Source organism: Peromyscus eremicus, chromosome 16_21 (genome assembly GCF_949786415.1).
Source record: "Peromyscus eremicus chromosome 16_21, PerEre_H2_v1, whole genome shotgun sequence".
Taxonomy (NCBI): Eukaryota; Metazoa; Chordata; class Mammalia; order Rodentia; family Cricetidae; genus Peromyscus; species Peromyscus eremicus.
Genome location: NC_081432.1, coordinates 36,788,464 through 36,811,352, shown reverse-complemented (window position 1 = coordinate 36,811,352; position 22,889 = coordinate 36,788,464). Strand labels below are relative to the sequence as shown.

General features: G+C 45.6%; 1 protein-coding gene across 2 annotated transcripts in view; it reads right to left on the bottom strand.

The window, feature by feature from the left end:
- The window catches only part of Fam178b (family with sequence similarity 178 member B), a 135,633-nt gene that overhangs the window by 102,044 nt on the left and 10,700 nt on the right, over positions 1-22,889 (bottom strand). Inside the window, exons 2-4 of one of the 2 annotated variants that reach the window (XM_059282204.1) lie at positions 7,491-7,762; positions 6,376-6,437; positions 4,184-4,297 (exon numbers count right to left, since the gene is read on the bottom strand). The exons of the other annotated variant lie outside the window; for it this stretch is intronic. Coding sequence (XP_059138187.1) covers positions 4,184-4,297; positions 6,376-6,437; positions 7,491-7,703 — 389 coding nt within the window. The 5' untranslated portion in view covers positions 7,704-7,762. The remainder of the gene's footprint in view (positions 1-4,183; positions 4,298-6,375; positions 6,438-7,490; positions 7,763-22,889) is intronic. 2 annotated transcript variants of the gene reach the window in all.

The following is a 22,889-nucleotide window of genomic DNA, read 5'->3' as shown; positions in this document are numbered from 1 at the left end:
AAGTAAGTAAAGGGCCTTCTTCCTCAGTGAAGTTCAAGGAGTCCAGGGTTGTGGAGCATGCAGAGATGCTCCTTCCAAGGTGAAGGATAAATGATTTTGCTCGGCTCCTCCCACCACCAAGAAGGAAGCACAGTTAGTGGGTCTGTTTGGGTTCTGGAGACAGCACATTTCTCACTTGAGTGTGTTACTCTGACCCATACAGCAAGTGACTCGGAAAGCTGCTAGCTTTGAGTGGGGCCTGGAGCAGGAGCAGGCTCTTCAACAGGTGCAGGCTGCTCTATGCCATGGACCGTATGATCCATCAGACCTAATGGTACGTAAGGTGTCAGTGGCAGACAGGGATGCTGTTTGGAGTCTTTGGCAGGTCCTATAGGTGAGTCACAGAAGAGACCTTTGGGATTTTGGAGCAAGTTTCTACTCCAGTTACAAGGCCATCTGATGCCAAGCATGCACCTAGAGCTTCATGGGATGTGCCTTATGATTGGTTTATTGAGGAAGAGAAGACAAGGACCTGGTTTATTGATGGTTCTTCATGTTATGCAGGCACTACCCAGAAGTGGACATCTGCAGCCACTTTACAAGCCCTTTCTGGGACAACCCTGTAAGACCTAGGCAAAGAGATATTTTCACAGTGGGCAGAACTTTGGGCAGTAAACATGGTCATACATTTAGTTTGGAAGGAGAAATGGTCAGATATGCAAATGTTCACTGGTGCATGGGTTGTAGCCAATGGACTGGCCGGGTGGTCAGGGATATGGAAAGAGCACCTTTAGAAAATTGGTGAGAAAGACATCTGAGGAAGAAGTATTTGGATAGATCACCAAATGGGCATGGGATGTGAAGATTCATGGTATATGTCCCATGTAAATGCTCATCAAAGGTGACCTCAGCAGAAGAGGAGTTCAGTAATCAAATAGGTAGGATGACCTGTTCTGTGGACAGTCAGCCTCTTTCCCCAGCCATCCCTGTCATTGCCTCATGAGCCCAGGAACAAAGTGGCCATGGTGGCAGAGACAGAGGTTATGCACGGGCTAGACAGCATGGACTTCCAGACACCAAGGCTGACCTGGTTAGCTGCTGCTGAGTGCCAGGTCTGCCAACAGCAGAGACCAACACTGAGCCCCAGATATGGCCCCATTCCCTGGAGTGACTAGCCAGCAACCTGGTGGCAGATTGACTATGTTGGACCACTTCCTCCATGGAAAGGACAACTCTTCGTCCTTACTGGAGTAGATACTTATTCTGGTTATGGGTTTGCCTTTCCTTCAAGTAAAGCTTCTGCCAAAACCACCATCCTTACAGAATGTGAACTTACAGAAGGCCTTATCCACCAACATGGTATTCCACACAGTATTGCTTCTGACCAGGGAACTTATTTTACAGCCGGAGTAATATGACAGTGGGTCCACGTTCATGGAATCCCCTGGTCTTACCATGTTCCCCACCATTTTGAAGCAGCTGGCCTAAGAGAAAGATGGAATGTCCTTTTGAAGACACAGTTACAGCATCAATTAGGTTGCAGCAGCTGGAAGGCTGGAACAGTGTTATCCAGAAGGCAGTATATGATTTGAAACAGCGTTCAACAGATGGTGTGGTTTCTCCCATAGGCAGGACCCGAGGGCTCAGGAATCAAGGGGTGGAAAGGAAATAGTTCTTTGCGTGCTTGCCCTCACCTTGCTAGCACATCCATTCCTTAACTAACACTGGAGCCTACTTCTTTGGGATTCCAGCATATACAGAAGACCAGCTAAGACATCCAACCTTGTGGTACCGAGCAAGTACTAGATTCTTGGACTTTTTGTTCACAGCTAGCCATTGTTGGATTACTTGGACTTACAGCCCGTAAGTCATTCCCTTTATATATATATTTTCATTCCATAAGCTCTCTGACTCTAGAGACCCTTGACATAGTGAGAATCAGGAGGAAATGTTGGACCAAAGCAAGATTGAAAACCAGCAGGGCAAACTCCAAATTCTGCATTTGCATATCCAAGTGTCCTTCATACAGTCAACTCCTTTCAGCTTTGTTGACTGCAGCACATTTCTCCATCTTGGGTTGGTTCCATACCCAGCCTGTAGCTCTTCTTGGAAGGCATCCCTTGACTCTGGCATCTCCAACATCATGGGGTCTCTGATGAAATCCAGACTTCACCTTCACAGCTTCATGTAATGGCCTCTCTGGGCCTTGATTCAGGGACACCCCTGACACACATCTGGTCTCAGTGGCTTTTCTGAACCATGAAGGGAGATTCTACAACCCCTTTCTTGTATTCTTGATTCTAAAGCCAGAACCATGTGGCCAAGGCTGCCACGTTCTGCTGCTTTCTAGGGCTGGTATTTAGTATCATTTAATGTTAAATTAAATATTTTTAATTTAATTTAATATCATTTAATATCATCTGCATCAACTTTCTGTTGTCCACATTTCCTTCATTGATTGAGCTTTTCTTTAATTCCTTTTCAAAAGTTGGAAGCTTAGCTGGGTGTGGTCTTGCCCTGAGGTCACCATTCTCTTTATTCAGTATAGCATCAAGCTTTCTTTTTTTTTTTTTTTAAGGTTTATTTATTATATATAGAGTGTTCTGCTTGCATGTATGCCTGCATGCCAGAAGAGGGCACCAGATCTCATTATAGATGGTTGTGAGCCATCATGTGGTTGCTGGGAATTGAACTCTGGACCTCTGGAAGAGCAGCCTGTGCTCTTAACCTCTGAGCCATCTCTCCAGCCCTCTTTTTTTTTTTAAACATTTATTTATTTATTATGTTGTATGACTGCAGGCCAGAAGAGGGCACCAGATCTCATTACAGGTGGTTGTGAGCCACAATGTGGTTGCTGGGAATTGAACTCAGGACCTCTGGAGGAGCAGTCAGGGCTCTTAACCTCTGAGCCATCTCTCCAGCCCCCCAAGCTTTCTTTTTATCTCCCTGAGCACTGGATTTAGCTCCACTACATTTCCCAGTGCTCCCTTTCTCCTCAAACTGTAAATTTTTTTATTTTTCCTTGCTCAGTTTCCTCATTTTCATTATAGATCTGCATAAGACTCGCCACTAATGACCAAGCAAGAGTCAATACTGTCTGTCTTGAAATTTGCTGCCAGTGCCATTAATCCAAAACTCTTCAATTTAGCCTCAGGCAGATTTTCCAGGACAAAAAGTGGCCATATTCTTTGCCAAAATATCACAAGAATTGTCTCTACATCTCTTACTAATATTCTTCCCATCTCAAACTTCTTCAGTTGACCCCTATAGTTCAAATCACCCTCAGCACCACTGTCTTCCATGCCTCTACTTGGATGGCCCCTTACCCACTTTCTAGTCCAAAGTCTTCTGTATTCCTCCAATGAACAGCATGGTCAGGTCTGTCACAGCAAAACCCCATTCCTGGTACCAGCTTCTGTCTTAGTTACTGTTGTGAACAAACACCATGACCAAGGCAACTCTTATTAAAGAAAGCATTTAACTGGGGGCTTGCTTACAGTTTTAGAGGTTTAGTCCATTACCATCATGGTGGAGAGCATGGCAACATATAGGCAGGTAGGTACTGGAGTAGTAGCTGAGAGCTGCATCCTGATCCATAGGCAGAGAAAGAGACTGGGCTTGCAACGGGTTTTGAAACCTCAAAGTTACAGGGACACACTTCCCCCAACAAGGCCACACCTCCTAATCCTCTAACCCTTTCAAAGAGTTCCACTCCCTGGTGACTAAGCATTCAAATATATGAGCCTACAGGGACATCTTATTCAAACCATCACACATGGAAAACAGAATATCATAAAGATGGATTCCATTGTAGTCTCCAGGCATCTGAGAACTCATGGAGTGGATGAATTCTGCCCTCCCTCAAACCATAGCCCACGAAATCTGAGTCAACAAAGCTAGACAACACACTGACTGCCACTTCCCTTCCTCCAGTCAGAGGAAGATGAAAATTTCATGCGACCACAGCTTCCTCTCTAAAGGCCCTTTTCAGTTAAGACTGTGGCTGCTGTGTCGCTAGTTCCCCATGAGATAAGGTCCTAGGAACTTCACCCATCACTGGGCTGCTGCGGTCCCTGCGTCCTAGAAGCCCAGCAGCAGACAGATGATTGGCCTTCTCTTGAACTGACTGTGGCCATAGGAAGAGGAAGAAGCACAAACTGTAGGCTGAAATTCTGCCCACACCCGTAAGAGGCCCTGCTCCTACCTGTGCTCAGGAGTGAGCACTGCTTCTCTGTCGTCTTCGACACAGTCAGATGAGTCAAGCTTGGGATGTTCCTGCTGCAGCTGCTGCTCCCATTCCTGCTCCAGGGCCTGTGCTCTGGGGGAAAGGAGAGCCTGAGTCAGCCTCAGCACTGCTACCTGCTCTCCACCCATCTCCCCAGGCTAGTGATTTCCCCCAGCAGCAGAGCACAGCACGCCTAGGAAGTGCAAGGCCACACTCCTGGTGTCCTAACCAAGGCTCTGATACTTACTTCCTGAGGGACAGAGCTCTGCTTTGTCTCCAGTGGGCAATGATGAAAGAAGACAGTCTTTGCCACACAATGTTCAGTGTGTATTTGTGGGTCTTGTTTTGACATTCGCTCATTCTGTAACATCCCCAGATCTGGGCCTGCTCTTCTATTACCAGGGCTTAGCCACATGACGAGAGGAGGCTTGTACTCTCTGGTCTTTGGCAGCCTCAACTCACCACTTGACTCTCCAGCCTCAAGAGGCCAGAGCCTTCCCTCCCATCACTACAGAGCCTCAGTATGAAAAAATTCCATCTCCTGCCAAGGCCCTAAAAGCAGCCCTATACCTGATGATTTCTAGCCCATGTGACTGGCTCCCTCTCATGTCATGTGTCTGAGTCTTCATTCCCCAAACAACCTAGAACCTGGCAGCTCACCACACAACCCAGCAGAAGCTCGGAGCCCTCCCCAGGCCCCCACTCCCTCAGCTCTGCTGCTTCTTCACCATCACACCCAGGTGTGTTCTTCCAGGACAGTCTGAGGGATCTTTCTTTAACATGCAGAAAAACACGCTTCGGCCTCTTAAGGCGCTTCCGTGATTCAGTGGGTGTGCGTGTCCAAATGGTTTACTACACCACTGCTTTATCTCCCACTCACCCCTCTCACCTGTCAGCACCCAGAGTTCCTGCCCCAGCCTTCCAGGAGCAGCATGGCCTGTCCTATCTGCCTTTACGAGATATCACCCCTCCCTCTCCAAGGTTCAAGGACAAGCCTGCTATTTGGGGCCCTAAGAAGCAACTTGTTAGTACGGAAAACACCAGATTCAAGATATTTTGGGGTGAGGAGAGTGGTACCATCAACTCCTATATCAAGTCTCCATCTCAAGCAACAACAACAACAATAACAACCAAACAACAGTTCTGAGACATTAAAAACCAAAGTAATTATAGAGGAAGGAGACAGATTGACTCTGGAGTGGACAGAATGGGTAAAACCAGAGACAACAACTGTCCAGCCCATGTGTATACCTAACTATACTCTGTAAGCAAGAATGCAGGTCTGGCAGTTCTGAGAAAAGATCCTGGGAAGGCGGGCATGGATGATTCCAGTACCAGTTAAGAGGCAGGAGCTCCACCTTGCTCAGTGCGCACACACACTGACGTGCATTTAGTTTGTGTGCACACATGCACACAGGAAAAGGACACAGAGGAAGAATTAGGTCATGAGAATAATGACTCATCATCTGCTCACACACCATCAAACGCAGGCCAGCAAACAGGCCCCACACATGAGCAGCTGTTCCTGGCCACTTCACAGAGTGAAGTATCTACTGTGCACAGGAGGAGTCTACAGTTCCACTCCGAAGGGCCCTTCCATGCAAGCCAACCTCCTCCCTGAGAGGCCACTCCAAAAGAGACAGGTGCTGGTCTCTGACACCAGCTGCACCCCTAAGGGACTTCTGCTGCTGACCAACGTGACTTCTGCCTCCAGAAACTGCAGAGGGAACAGCATTCAGAGCCTGACTTCTCTAGGAGAAGCGGCTGGGCTGGGAGGCAGGAAGGCGGCGAGCATGATCAGATAAAGTGAGAAGGAAAATGGGCCAAAGGACTTCAGTACTGGGACAGGACAGAGGCCAGACTCAGGCTGGACCACAGCTGTCTTCTTTTCCATGTCCCTCTGATGGGACACCCTAGTGGCATGAACTGGGTAAGGGTGAAGGCTGGGAGGAAGAGAGACCTGGGATGAGGGCTTTGCTCCTGATGTGGGTGGAGGTACCCCTCCTCTTAGACCTGAATGTGAGCCTGTTTCTTACTAGTCAGAGCACACAGGGCATGTCATACCTGCTGGGAAGGATGCCCCATCCCCACAGGGGGCTGCCCAGAGTCCTCAGTCTACATTTGTCTCACAAATGGCCCCACTCCTATGACAGACCTCACCCAATACCCACCTCTTCTCTTGCAGTAAGTAATCCAGGTTGTTGACATAGTATTCTGAGCACCCAGAGGCAATCTGGAAAGACAGGACACAGGCATGGGGAGGAGAGGCAAAAACAGACAGGAGAATTTGACATTAATGTATTCTGCTCACTTTTCTGAACAGATGATACAGTCATAGGATTTTTTAAAAATTCAAAAGTATGGAGGTTCTCTCCCAGTGCCGTCCCACCAGGTGAGCTTGCTTGTGTGCTTTCAGATGTTGCTATACAAGGACAAGCAAGCAGTAATTTCACCGGTCCCTGTAACTCAAATGGAATATGTCACATGCCTCATCCTGTACTCTGCTCTTTCCAATCAGAAATACATCTTGAGTGTCATTTCATATCAAGGCCAAAGAGATTGTGTATGTGTATGTGTATGTGTGCATGTGTATTTTGTATGTATATATGTGTGCATGTATATGTATTTGTGTGTATGTGTATATATGCACATGTGTATGTGTGTATATGTATATATATGTGTGCATGCGTATGTACCTGTGTGTGCATGTTATGTGCTCAATTAACATCGTCAGGGTGTTCTTAGACATGAACATGACTAGAACATCATTCATTCCTTCTCCAATGGTAGGCATTTAAGCCACTAACAATCTTGTGCTACTGCAAATAGTTGAAACACTATGCTTGAAATAAATTTCCTGAGCCCATGGGCCCTTAAGTGTCCCACACTCTACTTCCCACAAGGACATCCTTGAAGTCTCCACTTAGGATCTCTATTATTGCACTTCAGTTACTGTCTTTGTGTGCTATCAAGCCCTGATCCTGGCCCTGAGGTCCCTCCTTGCTTCGAGACCAACCCTTAACATTAGACATGAAAGCCATGAGGCCCCAGCAGAAATGCATTGAACATGGTGCTACCCCGGCTTTCATTAGCAAGGGTTGGGGATAGAACCATGGGGAGGAGAGGAGTCTGTCTGGAGAGTCCTTGGGCTGGGGAGCGGTGGGGTATGTAATCAAGCAAGAGTTGGGTAGGGGGCTGAGTGGGCACTGGCTTGTGGGCAACTAAGATGGGTCACTAAAAGGAGTGGCCCATGAGGGGAAGTGAAGGTGGCCACCGGCTTACTTACCTTTGGAGTCACGGCCTGTTGGCTTGGACCTGCCATGTTCCAGAAGAGTTCCTCTAGTGAGGCCAGCCCCACCTTCTGGTCTGAATCTGGGGGCTCCTTCTCCAAGTCCTCATGTGGTCTCCTGCAGGCCTGAAGTATCTTCTTTTTCTTGTTTAGGAACTCTACAGGTGGTGGGCTCCAGTCAGTGGGGAACGAGTCTCGAGGCATCTGCATTTTGGACCTCTTCAGTGATTTGGGAGGTGGAGCCACTGTGGGGCTTCAGAGTTGTGGCCCTGAGCAGAGAAGGGAGAGAGGTCTAAGAGGCTGCACTTCAGGTTAGGCAGAAGGATGGGCAGAGCAGTGGCTACTTGGACTCCTGTGGACAGGAAAGAGTACTATGGGGTCCCTGTCAACTCCATCAGTGTCCCAGACATCAAGTCACACCGGGTAAGAGAGGGACAACTTGGGATTGCGATGTGTGGATTGCAAGGGTAATAACTCCTCCATCATGACTGCCTTTGACCCTGATCTCATCGTGTCTCTACCTGTGCAGGTAACGCCTACCTCTCCACAAGGAAGACTAGCAAAGTCTTCTGGGGGCCTGGCCATCTGAAAACTGTGGGATGCTCTGTCCTTAATGGAACTCCTTTGACAGGTGAGGTGACCTTCAGAAGAAACCTAAAGACTCTAAAACACTGTGTTTCCCAGAAGGAGGGGGCCTGGTAACCCAGAAGGAATTCCTTCTCCAGTCCAGGCCTATCACAAGGAGTAGGTACTGTGCCTGAGGTCAGACAGCTGAGATGAAGGGCCTCCTGACTCTTCACAGCAACACAATGGGCAAGCAGAAGGATTTTGACTCTCTCTCTCTCTCTCTCTCTCTCTCTCTCTCTCTCTCTCTCTCTCTCTCTGTGTGTGTGTGTGTGTGTGTGTGTGTGTGTGTGTGTATGTCCAGCACCTCTCAGGAGAAAAGCTGTATTCTGAGATGATGTCCCACATCATCTGGTCTGAGTTCAGGGGCTCCTATTCCAATTGGTGTCATCCTGTTTGTTACAAGAGGTGGGACAGGGTAATCAGGTCTCTACCATGTCTCCGAAACCTACCCAGACCTGGCACATGGTTAGGGGCCTGTATATTTTTGTTGAATGAAGGAGCAATTTAAAGGGATGCTGGGACTGGCCAGGAAGGACCAGGCTCTGGTGAGCAGGCTTGGCTGAACTACAGTGAAGATGGAAGGCTAACAGCCAGTGAAAGCCTAGAACCCAGTGAAGATGGAAGGCTAACAGCCAGTGAAAGCCTAGAACCCAGTGAAGATGGAAGGCTAACAGCCAGTGAAAGCCTAGAACCCAGTGGAGATGGAAGGCTAACATCCAGTGAAAGCCTAGAACCCAGTGGAGATGGAAGGCTAACATCCAGTGAAAGCCTAGAACCCAGTGAAGATGGAAGGCTAACAGCCAGTGAAAGCCTAGAACCCAGTGAAGATGGAAGGCTAACAGCCAGTGAAAGCCTAGAACCCAGTGAAGATGGAAGGCTAACAGCCAGTGAAAGCCTAGAACTGCAGTGATCAAAGAAAGTGACGGTTTATACCGACATTTACGCTAAACCGACTAGGATTCAAACTCACAGCAGTGAAAAAAATTCAAATCAATATAACTGTGATATATTATTCAAAACATTAAATTTTTTATAACTAATCAAAAAAATCTAAAAATAATTATAATGAATATTGACATGTGAGAAATGGATTCCTACTTACACTTAAAATGGCTTATTTGGGGCTAGCAGGGTGGCTCAGCTGGTAAAGGTGTTTGCCATGTAAATGTGGGGACCTGAGTTCAATTCCTGGGACCCATGTAAAGGTGGAGGAGAAGAACCAACCCCACAAAATGTTCTCTTTGTCTGACCTCTGTACATGAATCATGGTATGCATGCATACACACAAGTTCATGTATACACACACAAATAACAATACATTTTAAAATGGCTTATTTCTTTTGTTCATTGTTTTTCAAGACAGGGTCTCACTATGTAGCTCTAGCTGTCCTGGACCACTAGATAGACCAGGCTGGCCTTGAACTCACAGAGATCTGACTGTCTCTGCCTCCTAAGTGCTGGGTTAAGGCATGCACCACTACACTTGGCTAAATGGCTTATCAATGAAACATAGCTACACACACACACAAATGTCTACACTCTGGAGTGACATCAACAAAATGTGATTCAGGAAAACCCTAAAATAGGGCCATCACAGGCTTTTATGAATTAAGCTCCAATACTTCATGAACTACAAAGTTTAATTAAAAAAAAAAAACCAAAAACCTAGCCGGGCGGTGGTGGCGCACGCCTTTAATCCCAGCACTCAGGAGGCAGAGCCAGGCGGATCTCTGTGAGTTTGAGGCCAGCCTGGGCTACCAAGTGAGTTCCAGGAGAGGCGCAAAGCTACACAGAGAAACCCTGTCTCGAAAAACCAAAACAAAACAAAACAAAAAAAAAAAACACAAAAAAACAAAACAAAAAAACCTGACAGCAGCTAGATGTAGTGGTGGCGACAGGTAGCTACCCTATTCTGGAGGCTGAGGCAGAAGGATCACCTGACCTCAGGAGTTCCTGGCCATTCTAGGCAACAAAGTAAGACTATCTCTTAAAAAGGGGGCGGGCCAAACCAAAGGGGCTAGAGAGATGGCTCAGTGGTTAAGAACATAAGAACACTCATTGCTCTTGCAGAGGACCTGAATTCCATTTCCAACACCCATAACAGGGGCTCATAACTGTCTATAACTCCAGTTCAAAGAAATCTGATGCCCTCTTCTGGCCTCCACAGGAATCTGTGTGCATGTGGTGCACATACTTATAATCAGGCACACACATAAATAAAACTTAAGATAAAATGAAATAATCTTAAAAACCAAAACAAAGCCGGGCGGTGGTGGCGCACGCCTTTAATCCCAGCACTCGGGAGGCAGAGCCAGGCGGATCTCTGTGAGTTCGAGGCCAGCCTGGGCTACCAAGTGAGTCCCAGGAAAGGCGCAAAGCTACACAGAGAAACCCTGTCTCGAAAAACCAAAAAAAAAAAAAAAAAAAAAAAAAAACCAAAACAACCAGACATGGTGACACATGCCTTTAATCCCGGCACTCAAGGGGACAGAGGCAGGTAGATCTCTGTGTGAATTAGGCTAGCTTGGTCTATACAGAGTTCCAGGCCAGCCAGGGATATACAGTGAGACCTTATCTCAGAAAAGTAAAATAAAGGGCTGGAGAGATGGCTCAGAGATTAAGAGCACTGACTGCTCTTCCAGAGGTCCTGAGTTCAATTCCCAGGAACCATTTGGTGGCTCACGACCACCTATAATTCGATCTGGTGCCCTCTTCTGGTCATACATGCTGTATACAAAATAAATAAATAAATCTTAAAAAAAATGTCACTAGTCAGCTGGAACATTTATTATAGGAATAAATGAAGATACTCTTCAGGGCTGGTAGTCCCAGATCCCCAAATGCCCAAGGCCCAGAGACTGACTGGCAGACCTAGAAATGTATACCTCTAAACCCTAAGAGATAGGGGCCTATTTTTCCAGGTTGGAGAGATTTAAGGTTCCAGACACTCAGATTGAGTTCAATTTCCAGCAACCACATGGTGGCTCACAACCATCTATATTGAGATCTGGTGCCCTCTACTGGCGCACAGGCATACATGCAGGCACAACACTGTGTACATAATAAGTAAATTAATCTTAAAAAAAAAAAAAAAAAAAAGCCTTAAAAGCCTTGACCACCAGCAGCCCCAGCACTTGGATGTCACTGTAATCCTCAGCTTCCAGCAGTAGTGAGTGGCAGCAGCAGCAGCACCTCCAACAGTGGCATCTTAACAGGCCCCTGGTACTGGAACCCTCAGCCCTACAGAGGTCAGTGTTGGCATCCTCAGTCCTCCACAGCAGCCGGTGATACAGCTGTCAGGCCCAGGGTGTCTCAGACTCTTGGCCTATGCGGCTTGGCAGCTCCCTGGAACATTTCCAGTGACCAGGGCTGACAGCTGCTAGCCTCCAGCTCTTCATGGTCCTTACTGTCCCCATCCTTCCTCATGGTTTCTGTCACTTCTGGAGCTCTTCCGCTGCCCTCTTGTGGCTGCTGCTGTCTTCACGGCTGCTCGATTGCCACACCCACCCTCTCTTCATGGTGTCAGCTCAGCAAGCTCTTGTGATAATCAATAACCAAAGCAGGGCAGACATAGCTCGGTGAGGAAAGGCATTTGCCCAGAGAGTCTGATGCCTGGAATCCATGTGGAAGAAGAGAAGCAACTCCCAAAGCTGTGCGTGTGCATGTGCGTGTGCATGTGCGTGTGCATGTGTGTGTGCGTGTGCGTGCAGGCCAGAGGCACTGGATCCCTAGTAGCTGCAGTCATATACCTGTTGTGAGCCCCCTGCCATGGGTGCTGGGAACCGAACTCAAATACTATGGAAGAACTCTTAACCACTGAGCCGTCTCTCTAGCCGCCTCTGCCCTCCATGCTGGTGCACTCTTGAATCCTAGCCCTTGGGAGGTGGAAGCAAGGAGAATCTGAACTCTGTCATTCTTGGTTATACAGTGAGTACAAAGCCAGCCTGAGTTATTCTGAGACCTTGTCACACAAAACTAGATAAACAATCATACCCAAACAAAACAACCTCTAAAAGAACAACAAATAGAAAAAATAGGTGATTTGAAAAGACCACTGAGAGAAACCTGAGCTTAATACTATAATATTTGGCAGCCAGCACAGGAGAATGTCTCCTCAACAGCCTGCTCACCCCAGTTGGCAGGGATGTCTGTCAACAGCCCCTCATGCAAATGAAGGACTACACTTGAACCAATCACACCGACTCTCTGCTGGGCTCCTGGAGAAGTGCCCTCCTCTGGCCTGGGTGAGAGCAGGGCTACAGGGTCATTGAGAGTTTACAGAGGCTTTGATGGCACCGAGTCAAGCAGAAGTTGTTTGGAAACAGTCACAGCTGAGTTAGCATTCTGGAGCTGGGACTACTGCAGCAGCAGCCAGCTATGGCTGCACTGGGGCTTACTAAAGATGCTGTGGAGTGCTCAGATGTGTGCTGGTGGGGGCGCTCAGCTGGGTGCTTGACCCACAGCTCTTTGTGCAAGGTGGCAGTGCACCGTGAAGACACCAGTGCTGTCAATTAGTCACGTTTCCTACTCCCTAATGTCGTGCCCCATTACAGATATTAAAAGGGGCGTTGACAGGGGCCTGGGGAGATGGATCAATGGATAAAGTGCCTGCTGTGTGAGCATGAGAGCCTGAGTTCAGACCGCAGCACCCATTTAAAAAGCCGGGTGTGGTGGTGCACACCCCGGCTTTGAAATAATGTATTAATCACTGAACTAGAGCAACAGACACAAGTGATCAGAACCAATAAAAACAGTCTTTATGAAAATAGTTTAGGAAAGTCAGTAGGCACGACCAATCCTGGGGGTTGGGGAGAAGCTGACTGCAAGAGGTACTGTGTTATCTACACCATGCAAAATGCCTAATTGTGCTTTTTTGTTTTTGCTTTTTGTTTTTTTGAGACAGGGTCTCTCTATGTAGACTTGGCTATTCTAGAACTTGCTATGTAGATCAGGCGAGCCTTGATCTCACAGAGATTCTCCTGCTTCTGCCTTCCAAGCACTGGGATTAAAGGTGTGCATCTGATCAAATGTCCAGTTTCCAACATAAATTACAAAGTATGCAAAGGCAAGACAAACTCCAAGACTCTGATCTACTCATAGGAAAGGGGGAGGAACAGACAGAAACTACTCCTGAGGAAGCCAGACACTGGACCTTTAGACCAAATGTAATCAATGCTCTTAAGTACGCCCAAAGAATTCAGAGCATGACAAAAAGCTAAGGAAACCGAGAGAACGGTACATTACCACGCTGAGTGTCAGCAGAGAGGTAGGGAGAAAAACGGCACCAAGCAGAAATCTGGAGATGAAAAGTATAAAAACTGAAATGAACTCTATGACAAAAACATCTTCCAACAAAGGCAAAGACGGTAAGATGTCAGAGAGCTGAAGAAGGAAAACGAGTTGTTAGTGAACTTGTCTTGGCGGATATACCAAACTCCACAGACTGGGAGGTGAGGAGGAATTGGGAAGAATTAGAGGAGAAAAACAGGATCAAAATATATATGAAAAAATTTTCAATTAAAAAGAAAATAAAAAAAGAGAGAGCCAGGTCTAAACTGAAAACAAACAAAAAATGGGGTATCAGGGGCTGAAGAGATGGCTCAGTGGTTAAGTATACTGACTATTCTTCCAGAGGACCCAGGTTCAATTCCCAGCACCCACAAGGTGACTCACAACCATCTGTAATTCCAGTTCCAGGGGATCCAACACCCTCTTCTGACCTCTGCAGGGATTACATGCCTGTGATGCAGAGACACACATGCAAGCCAGACATAAAAGAAATAGTAATAAATGAAGACTATTTTAAAACATGGCATACCAATTAAAGATGAAGATAAGACAGTGCACGGGAACTCCTTTTTCTCCTGTCTGACTTAGAAGAAGGGTGGATAGTATAGCACTCCTAAACCTCTTCTGACGGACAGACACAGCATGTGAACTTATTACTTATATAAAATAACAACACAAAGGAGGGTAGTCTAGAGCTATATTGGTATACAGGCTTTCTGTGTGTTTGCTTTTGGAATGTTTTGAATTTAAGGCCTCTAGCCTAGGCTGGCCTCAAACTCTCTATGTAGCCAAGGATGGCCTGGTAACTTCTGAGCCTCCACTCTCCATCTCTTAAGACCTAGGGCTACAGTCAAGTGTTACCATATTTTGTTTATAGAGTAGTTTACCCAATACTAGGGATTGAACCCAAGTTGGTGGTTTGAATAAGATATCCCCCAAAGTCTCAGACATTTGAATACTTGGTCCCCAGCTAGTGGCTCTTTTGGGGGAAATATGTCACTGGAGGTAGGCTTTCAGGTTTCAAGATTCTGACCATCTTGAGTTAGTTCTATTTCTTGCTCGTGTTTCAATATGTGAATTCTCAGCTGCTTCTCTTGCCACCTGCCACCTCCACTCCACCATGATGGACTCTAACCTTCTGGAAGTGGAAGTCCCACCTCCACTCCACCATGATGGACTCTAACCTTCTGGAAGTGGAAGTCCCAAACAAACTCTTCCTTCTATGGGCTACCTTGGTCATGCTATCATAGCATGAAAAGTAACTAATACACCAGTATTAATAACTAATTAATAACTAATGTTATCAGTAACTAATACATTCGATGCAAAAAGTCTACCAAATGAGCTTTGTCCTCAGCTCCGGATTCGTTAAAAAAAAAAAAAAAAAAAAAAAAAAAAAAAAAAAAAACCTCTAGATTTTTATTTTTTCATGTTCATTGGTGTTTTGCCTGCATGTATGTCTGTATGAGAGTATCAGAAGCCCTGGAACAGGAGTTACAGACAGTTGTGAGCTGCCATGTGGGTGCTGGGAATTGAATTCAGGACCTCTGGAAGAGCAGTTCTTAACCACTGAGCCATCTCTCCAGCCCCTAAGATTTATTTTATTATTTTATGTGTATGGGTATTTTGTCTATATGTATCTGTGTGCACCACATGTACGCCTGGTACTCTTGGAGGTCAGAAGAGGGTACTGAATTCCCTGGGACTGAAATTATAAAAGACTGTGAGCCGCCATGTGGGTGCTGGGAATTGAACCTGGGTCCTCTGGAAGAGCAACAAGTGCTCTTAATCATTGAGCCCCCTCTCCAGACCTCCAGATTTTTAAATAGAATTTAAACTATATTAGTATATTTTTAACATGACAAAGACATACTTTATTCAAGGGGCACCAGGTCAATATGTACAGAGACCACTGAAGCACAGTCTTGCAGTGGAACCAAGGAACTGGACATGATTCTCTAAAACGCATTAATCCAAATGAGATTGTGTGAACTACCTGACATTTATAGACAAATAAGTTTTATATTTTGGCTTATACGTTTTTCTTTTCTCCTAAATGATTTAAAAGACAGTTACACAAACTAATAATTATATAGCTATGCTAATGATCATATAATGTATGAAGATCTAATTCATGACAATGAAAACAGAAAAAGGGATGGTTTGAGTTGTAAAGGGGCCACGTTTTTGTATACCTTTAAAGTTAAATGTAGCCGGGCGGTGGTGGTACACGCCTTTAATCGGGAGGCAGAACTCGAGAGGCAGAGGCAGGTGGATCTCTGTGAGTTCGAGGCCTGCCTGGGCTACAGAGTGAGATCCAGGAAAAGGCGCAAAACTACACAGAGAAACCCTGTCTCGAAAAACCAAAAAAAAAAACAAACAAAAAAGTTAAATGTTTTTTCCAAATTAGCTCTTTTATCAGTTGAGATGTAAATTATAATTTCCATGATAACTACTATTGAATATAAAGATATATATGAATATAAAGATATATATGAATATAAAGATATTGAAAATATCTTTTAAAAAATTAGCTGTGGAGGTGGTGGTACATGCCTTTAATCCCAGCATTCCAGAAGCAGAGGCAGGTGAATCTCTGAGTTTGAGGCCAGCCTTGTCTATAGAGCAAGTTCCAGGACAACCAGGGCTACACAGAAAAACCCTGTCTTAAACCAAAGTATTTTACCTACATTATTTCTGTGTATCACATGTGTGCCTGGTGCCTGTGGAAGTCAGAAGAGGGTGTCAGATCCCCTGGAACCGGAGTTGTAGATGAGTGTGATCTGCCATGTGAATGCTGGGAACTAAACTCTGGTCCTCCAGAACAGCATCCAGTGCTCTTAACCACAGAGCCATCTCTCCAACCCCTGGGAGAATATCTTCAAAGGGTGGGATATAGCTCAGTGCTACAGTGCTGCTGGCATGCATGAGGCCTTGGGTTCAATCCTACATATGGAGAAAAAACCCACCTAAAATGTACAGAAAAGGAGCTGAGCATGGAGGTACATGCATATGATCTCAATTCCAGCTACTTGGGAAGATAAAGTAAGAAAAATAAGAAAATCCTGAGTTCAAGGCCATCCAGGAAGGTAGCAAAACTCTTAACTCAGAAGAAAATGTTAAAAAGAGCTGTCACTGTGCCTTAGTGGTAGAACACTGACCTAACATGTAGAAGGCCTTGGGTTCAGTTCCCAGTGCCCCTTGAATGTGTGTGTGCGTGTGTGTGCGCGCGTGTGTGTGCATGTGTGTAAATGAGGCAATCCAAATAGAATACTATAAAAGAAATCAAGCAAGCAGAAAAATAGTAATAAAAGAACAAAGAAGAGATATAGAGAAATCAGGGGCAAAAATGGCAGAAACCCTTTGTTGTCAACAATTTACTTACTTACTTATTTATTTATTTATTTATTTATTTATTTATTTATTTATTTATTGGTTTTTCAAGACACAGTTTCTCTGTGTATCTCTGATTGTCCTTGCTCTGTAGACCAGGCTGGCCTCAAACTCAGGGATCCACCTGCCTCTGACTCCTGAGTGCTGGGATTAAAGGCTTGTGCCACCAGGCCCAGCTTCCAATAATTAATTTAAATGTAAATAAAGTCTTTTAAAAATTACATTTACTTACTGTGTGTGAGTGTCTATGTGTAGATGAGTGGGTGCCACGGGACAGGGGTGGGGGGCAGAGGGCAGCCTGCAGGAGTTCTCTCCTTCTACCTCCATCTGTGGCCCAGGAATCAAACTCAGGGCTTCAGGCTTGGCAGTAAATACCTCTAACCCACTGAGCCATCTTGAGGGCCCTGGATTAAATTCTTCAGTCAAAAGGCAGAGACTGGCAGCCATGCCTGATAGTGCACGCCTGTAATCCCAGCATGCCAGGGGCAGAGGCAGAAGGACTACCACAAGTTCAAGGCCACACTGGTTTACATAGTGGATTCCAGACCAGACAGGACTATAAAATGAGTGTGTTTTAAACAACAACAACAACAACCCCCCCAAAAAAACAAAAGGTAGAGATTAGCACAATCAACTCAAAAATCATTTTCCAGGCTGAGAATGTGGTCAGCAGTAGAGCACTTGCCTAGCATGCATGAGGTCCTAGATTCAATCCCTAGTACACAAAATAAATTAAAAAAAAAACAATAACCCTGAAATCCAATTATATGATGTCTTTAACAGACTCCCATTGGGTCCAAAGACAAAAGCAGGTTGAAAAGTTAAGGGAGGAAAAGGATATTCCATGCAAATAGAAGCTGAATGAGAACACTGCTGAAATCAGACAGAATACATCTGAAGTCTAAATTTACCATGAGAGACAAAGACAGAGTCATAATCAGTATAAGGCTTGTCATCAAGAAACTGTCTTAGAGATGCTGGTCAAAAGGACACAAAGCTCCGTTAGAATGAATACTTTCAAGAGATCTACTATAGGAGCCACTAGGAGAGATCTGTAGGTAAGGGTGCTTACTACCAAGTCTGATGACCTGCGTTCGATCCCAAGACAGGACAGAACTAACTCCCACAAGCTGTCCTCTGACTCTGAGGTGCTCACACACAAACACTAAGTACATATAAAAATGTAAAAAGAAAATGTATTATATGACAATGACTATAGTTAGTAACAATGTACAGTAGTCTTAAAAATTGCCGAAAATAGGCTGGGTGGTGGTGGCACACACCTTTAATCCCAGCACTTGGAAGGCAGAGGCAGGCGGATCTCTGTGAGTTTGAGGCCAGCCTGGGCTACAGAGTGAGTTCCAGGAAAGGTGCAAGGCTACACAGAGAAACCCTGTCTCAAAAAAACAAAACAAAATGCTGAAAATAGATTTTAAATGTTCTCACCAGAAAACATAAGTATGTGTTCTAGTTCCCTTTCTGTTATTGTGGTAAACACCATGACCGAAAACAACCTGGGGAGGGAAAGGTTTAGTTTGCTGTGTTTCCACATCACTGTTCATCATCAAGGGAAGTCAGGGGAGGAACTCAGACACAGGAGCTGATACAGAGGCTATGGAGGGATGCTGCTCACTGGCTTTCTCCTTGTGGCTTGCTCTGCCTGCTTTCTTATAGAACCCAGGAGCACCATCCCAGGGATGGCCCAACCCACAAAGGGCGGGGCCTCCCCATCAGTCACTCAGTAAAAGAATACCTACAGGCTATAGCCCATATGGAGGCACTTGAGGTTCCCTCTTCCCAGGTGACTGTAGCTTGTGTCAAGTTAAAACAACAACAAAACAGGCTGCTAGTGACCAAAAGTAACTTAGGAGGAAAGGATTTGTTTCAACTTTCATCTCCAAGTCCCAATCTATCATTAAAGGAAGTCAGGGCAGGAGCAGAAGCAGAAACCATAGAGGAATACTGCTTGCTGGCTTGGTCCCTAGCTTCTGCTCAGCTGGCTTTCTTATCTACCTCAGACCACCTGTCCTACAGACATGCCCACAGGCCAATCTGATGGAGGACCTCCCCCGCCCTCCCCAGATAACTCTAGTTGATGTCAAATTGATAGCCGAAGCTATCTAGGAGTGTGTGTAAAACAATGCTTAAGTTAGTTATTATTTTTAGCCATTACATAATGTAGTCATTCAAAGTGACAGATTGTATGTGATGAATACATAGTTTTTTTCAGCTAAAATTAAAAAAGGGATCTATAACAACTATAAATATTAATTATAAGTATGTAAAAACAGAGCCCTAGAATATATGAAGGAAGAAAAGACAGGCAATGGTAGTTGCAGGCTTTCATATAATACACTTAACAGCTGCGGTGTAGTTCTATGGTAGAGCACCTGCTTAGCATGAGAGAGGCTCTGGATTCCATGCCCAGCAGCACAAAAGAAAGAAAACCACAAAAAGAAAAAGGAAAATAAACTAGACAGAACATCAAAAGAGAATAAAGGGCCAGAGAGCTGTCATGTCTATAATGTCAGCATTCAGAGGTTAATGCAGGAATTTGGTGAGGTTGAGGTCAGCTGGGACTAGGACTAGACAGTGAGTTCCAGGGCAGCCTGGGACAAGAGTAAGACCTTGTCTCAAAAAAAAAAAAAAAAAAAAATCAAATGACCAAGTGAGACACAGACAGAGAGGCAGATACCCCACCAAGTTTGGTTTCCAGCATGACTCATACTGGGTATCTCACAACTGCCTGTAACTCCAGTACAGGGGATCCAACACCCTCCTATGGACTCTGTGCAGGGCCCTGCACTCACATGTGCACAGACTCACAAGCACACGCACACACACACACACACACACAGTAGGGATTTGCATGAGAAGTATCCCTCATGGCTCAGGCACTTGCACACTTGGTCCCCAGCGGATGCTGTTGTTTAGGAGGTCTAGCCTTGCTGGAGGAGATATGCCCTGGAAACAGACTCTGAGAGTGTACAGCCTTCTACTTACAGTTCGCTTCCTCAACAGATGTGACCTCTCAGCTTCCTGTTCTGGTCACTAGGACTGCTACCATGTTTCCCAAACACCATAGACTCCTCTCTTTCTTTCTTCTCTCTCTCTCTCTCTCTCTCTCTCTCTTTCTTTTTTGAGACAGGGTCTCTCTATATGTAGTTCTGGCTGTCATGGAACTTGCTAGATGGACCAATCTGGCCTCGAACAGATCCACCTGCCTCTGCCTCCTGAGTACTGAGATTAAATGCCATGCCTGGCCATGACTGACTCTTAACTCTCTGAAACTTTAATCCCAAATCAACTTTTTCTTCTATTAAGTTCCCTTGGTTGTGGTGTCTTATCACAGCTACATAATTAAGCATTTTAAAGGAAAATATGGGATCTGAACAACACTACAGAGCAACTGGATCTAACAAACACTCCCATCTTGTGTCAGTTGAATGCACATAATCCTGAAGTACACAGCGGGGGGTGGGAGGTGGGGGTTCTCCATGAATGAACCATACAAGGCCTTGGCAGCATTATTCATAACAGCTAAAAGTAGAAACGGCCCAAATGCCCATCAGTGGTTGAATGGATAAACAGAATGTGGTATTGGCCACATAAAGAAATATTGTTCAGCAATAAAAAAGGAATGAAACACAGACAAATGCTACAACACGGATGAACCTGTGAAAGAGCTCATTTATAAAAGTCTACAGATTGCATGAATGAAATGTCCAGAATAGGCCAACCACAGAACAGAAAGCAGATTAGTAACTGTCTCCAGTTGGGAGAGAGGAGGGATGCTGGGTGTGGTGGTGGCAAAGGCATCCATGTATCTTTTTTTGGCAGTGATGAAAATGCTCAAAAAATGGGGGGAAAGGCAGCATAATTCTATGGACTACACATTCCGAGCAGGCAGTGTAAGGTGTGTGAGCCACACACACCTTGGGGAAGCTCTGTAGGGCAAGTGCATGCACAGCCTTGTGGGTACAATGATAGCTGTCCTGCTACTGTCTGCGGCAGGAGACTTGATTCAATGAGTTTCAGGTTATCCTTGGCAACATAGTGAGAGAGGAAAAAGGAGGAGAAGGGAGGAGAGAGTAGGGAGGGAGGGAGGAGGAACCCAGAAAGCAAAATTCCACATCACTGCTGCTGCTCAACAAAGGACAAAGGAGCCCAGTGATGGGAAGACATGTCAAACAAAAGTTACTCACATTAGGGCTGGAGAAATGGCTCAGTGGTTAAGAGCACTTTTTGTTCTTGAAGAGAAATGGGGTTCAGTTCCCAGCACCCATATGACGGCACGTGACTACCTGTAACTACAGTTGTAGGGGATCTGACGCCCTCTTCTGGTCTCCAAGGGCACTGCATGCATGTGGTACATTGCTATTCATGTAGGCAAAATATCCATACACATAAAAATATTTATTTTAAAAATGTCCCATGTTGATCTGCTGACAGAGAGGCAAGAGGGAAAGAGAGAAAGCTTCTGGGAAAACTCCCTGTGAGTGATCATGCCTCTGGAGGACTTACAAGTGCGGGAAAGAAGTCCTAAAACATCTCTTTAAAAAGATAGTTTATTTTATCTGAGGAATTTAAAGTAGCAAACGAGTCTGTAACATCTGCTGGAGATGAGTGAACATCTACTGAGATGATAAATCAAATATAAAAAGAAACTGCTGATGTGGGGATGAGAAGAATTCCATGTGGCAGGGGCCGCATGCGGCAGGGGAGGGAGGGCATTTCCCCTTTTTAGACGGTTTCTTTTCTGAGCACAAGTGCTCTCTGTGTCGTCCAGACAATGCAGAGCCACTACTAAGTCAGGCGACACAATCACAGCCTCTGTTCTGTCCACCCTGGCTTTGCTGCTCCCATTCTGGCTGTTCCTCAAGCTCACCCAGAGGCAGGCCGACTCCGGTTTTGCAAGTTCAGCAGTGCTTCACCCCGGGAACTGGTGGGGGGGGGAGGCAATCTCAAACGTGGATCAGAGGAGAAAATGTGTCACCACTGACTGCGAAAATGACATGACATCCCAGCCCCTCTTCACCCGCACAAAGAGGCTTGTGTGTCTTGACCACATTGATGAGCTAGCTCTCTTGAGTGACTCAGACACAGATGAAGTGTCTCTGTGCCAGGCACCCAGCCTCGAGCCTGGCTCAGAAAGGATTCACAGAAAGTTAGGGCCATTGTTCTCTAACATGTAATATACTACACACAGTGCACAGGTGCACATCAAGTCCAACTTGAAATTAATGTTCAATTACACCCAGAGGAGCACACTCAAGGGAGAACAGAACAAAATCAGTGAACTTTCGAATTGAAATTTAGCATGTGCGCGCATGCGCACAAGTGCATTGATAGAACAACTTGGAGGAGTCTCTCCTTCCACCATGTGGACCCCAGGTAGCTGTATTAGGCAGGGTTCTCTAGAAGAACAAACTTATAGAATGAATATATATATTCACATATATATGGGATTTATTAGAACAGCTTACAGGCTGTGGTCCAGCTAGTCCAACAACGGCTGTCTATCAACAGAAGGTCCAAGATTCTAGTAGCTATTCAGTCCATGAAGATGGAAATCTCAGCTGGTCTTCGGTATATGCTGTATATCCAGAAACTGGAAGATGGAGGTGCTAAAGCCAGTGAAGGATTGGGATTGCCAGCGAGAGTGAGAGCAAGCAGGCAAAGGGAGCGAGCGTCCTTCTTCCATGCCCTTTATGTAGGCTGCCCGGAGAAGGTGTGGCCCACATTAAAGGTGGACCTTCTCATCTCAAAAGAGCCAGATTAAAAGTAGGTCTTCCCACTTCAAATGATTTAATTAAGAAAAAATTTCCTGTGCTGGGCAGTGGTGGTGCATCCTAGCAGTCAGGAGGCAGAGGCAGGTGGATCTCTGTGAGTTCGAGGCCAGCCTGGCCTAAAGAGCTAGTTCCTGAAGAGCTAGGGCTACACAGAGAAACCCTATCTTGAAAAACCAAAAGAAAAGGGAAAAAAAATCCCTATCTAGGCTGGTACTGACTGAGTCTCGGGACGTTCTCAGCTCAGGACACATCCACAGGCCCAGAATGACAGCCCAATATGGAACCAAATCCTCAC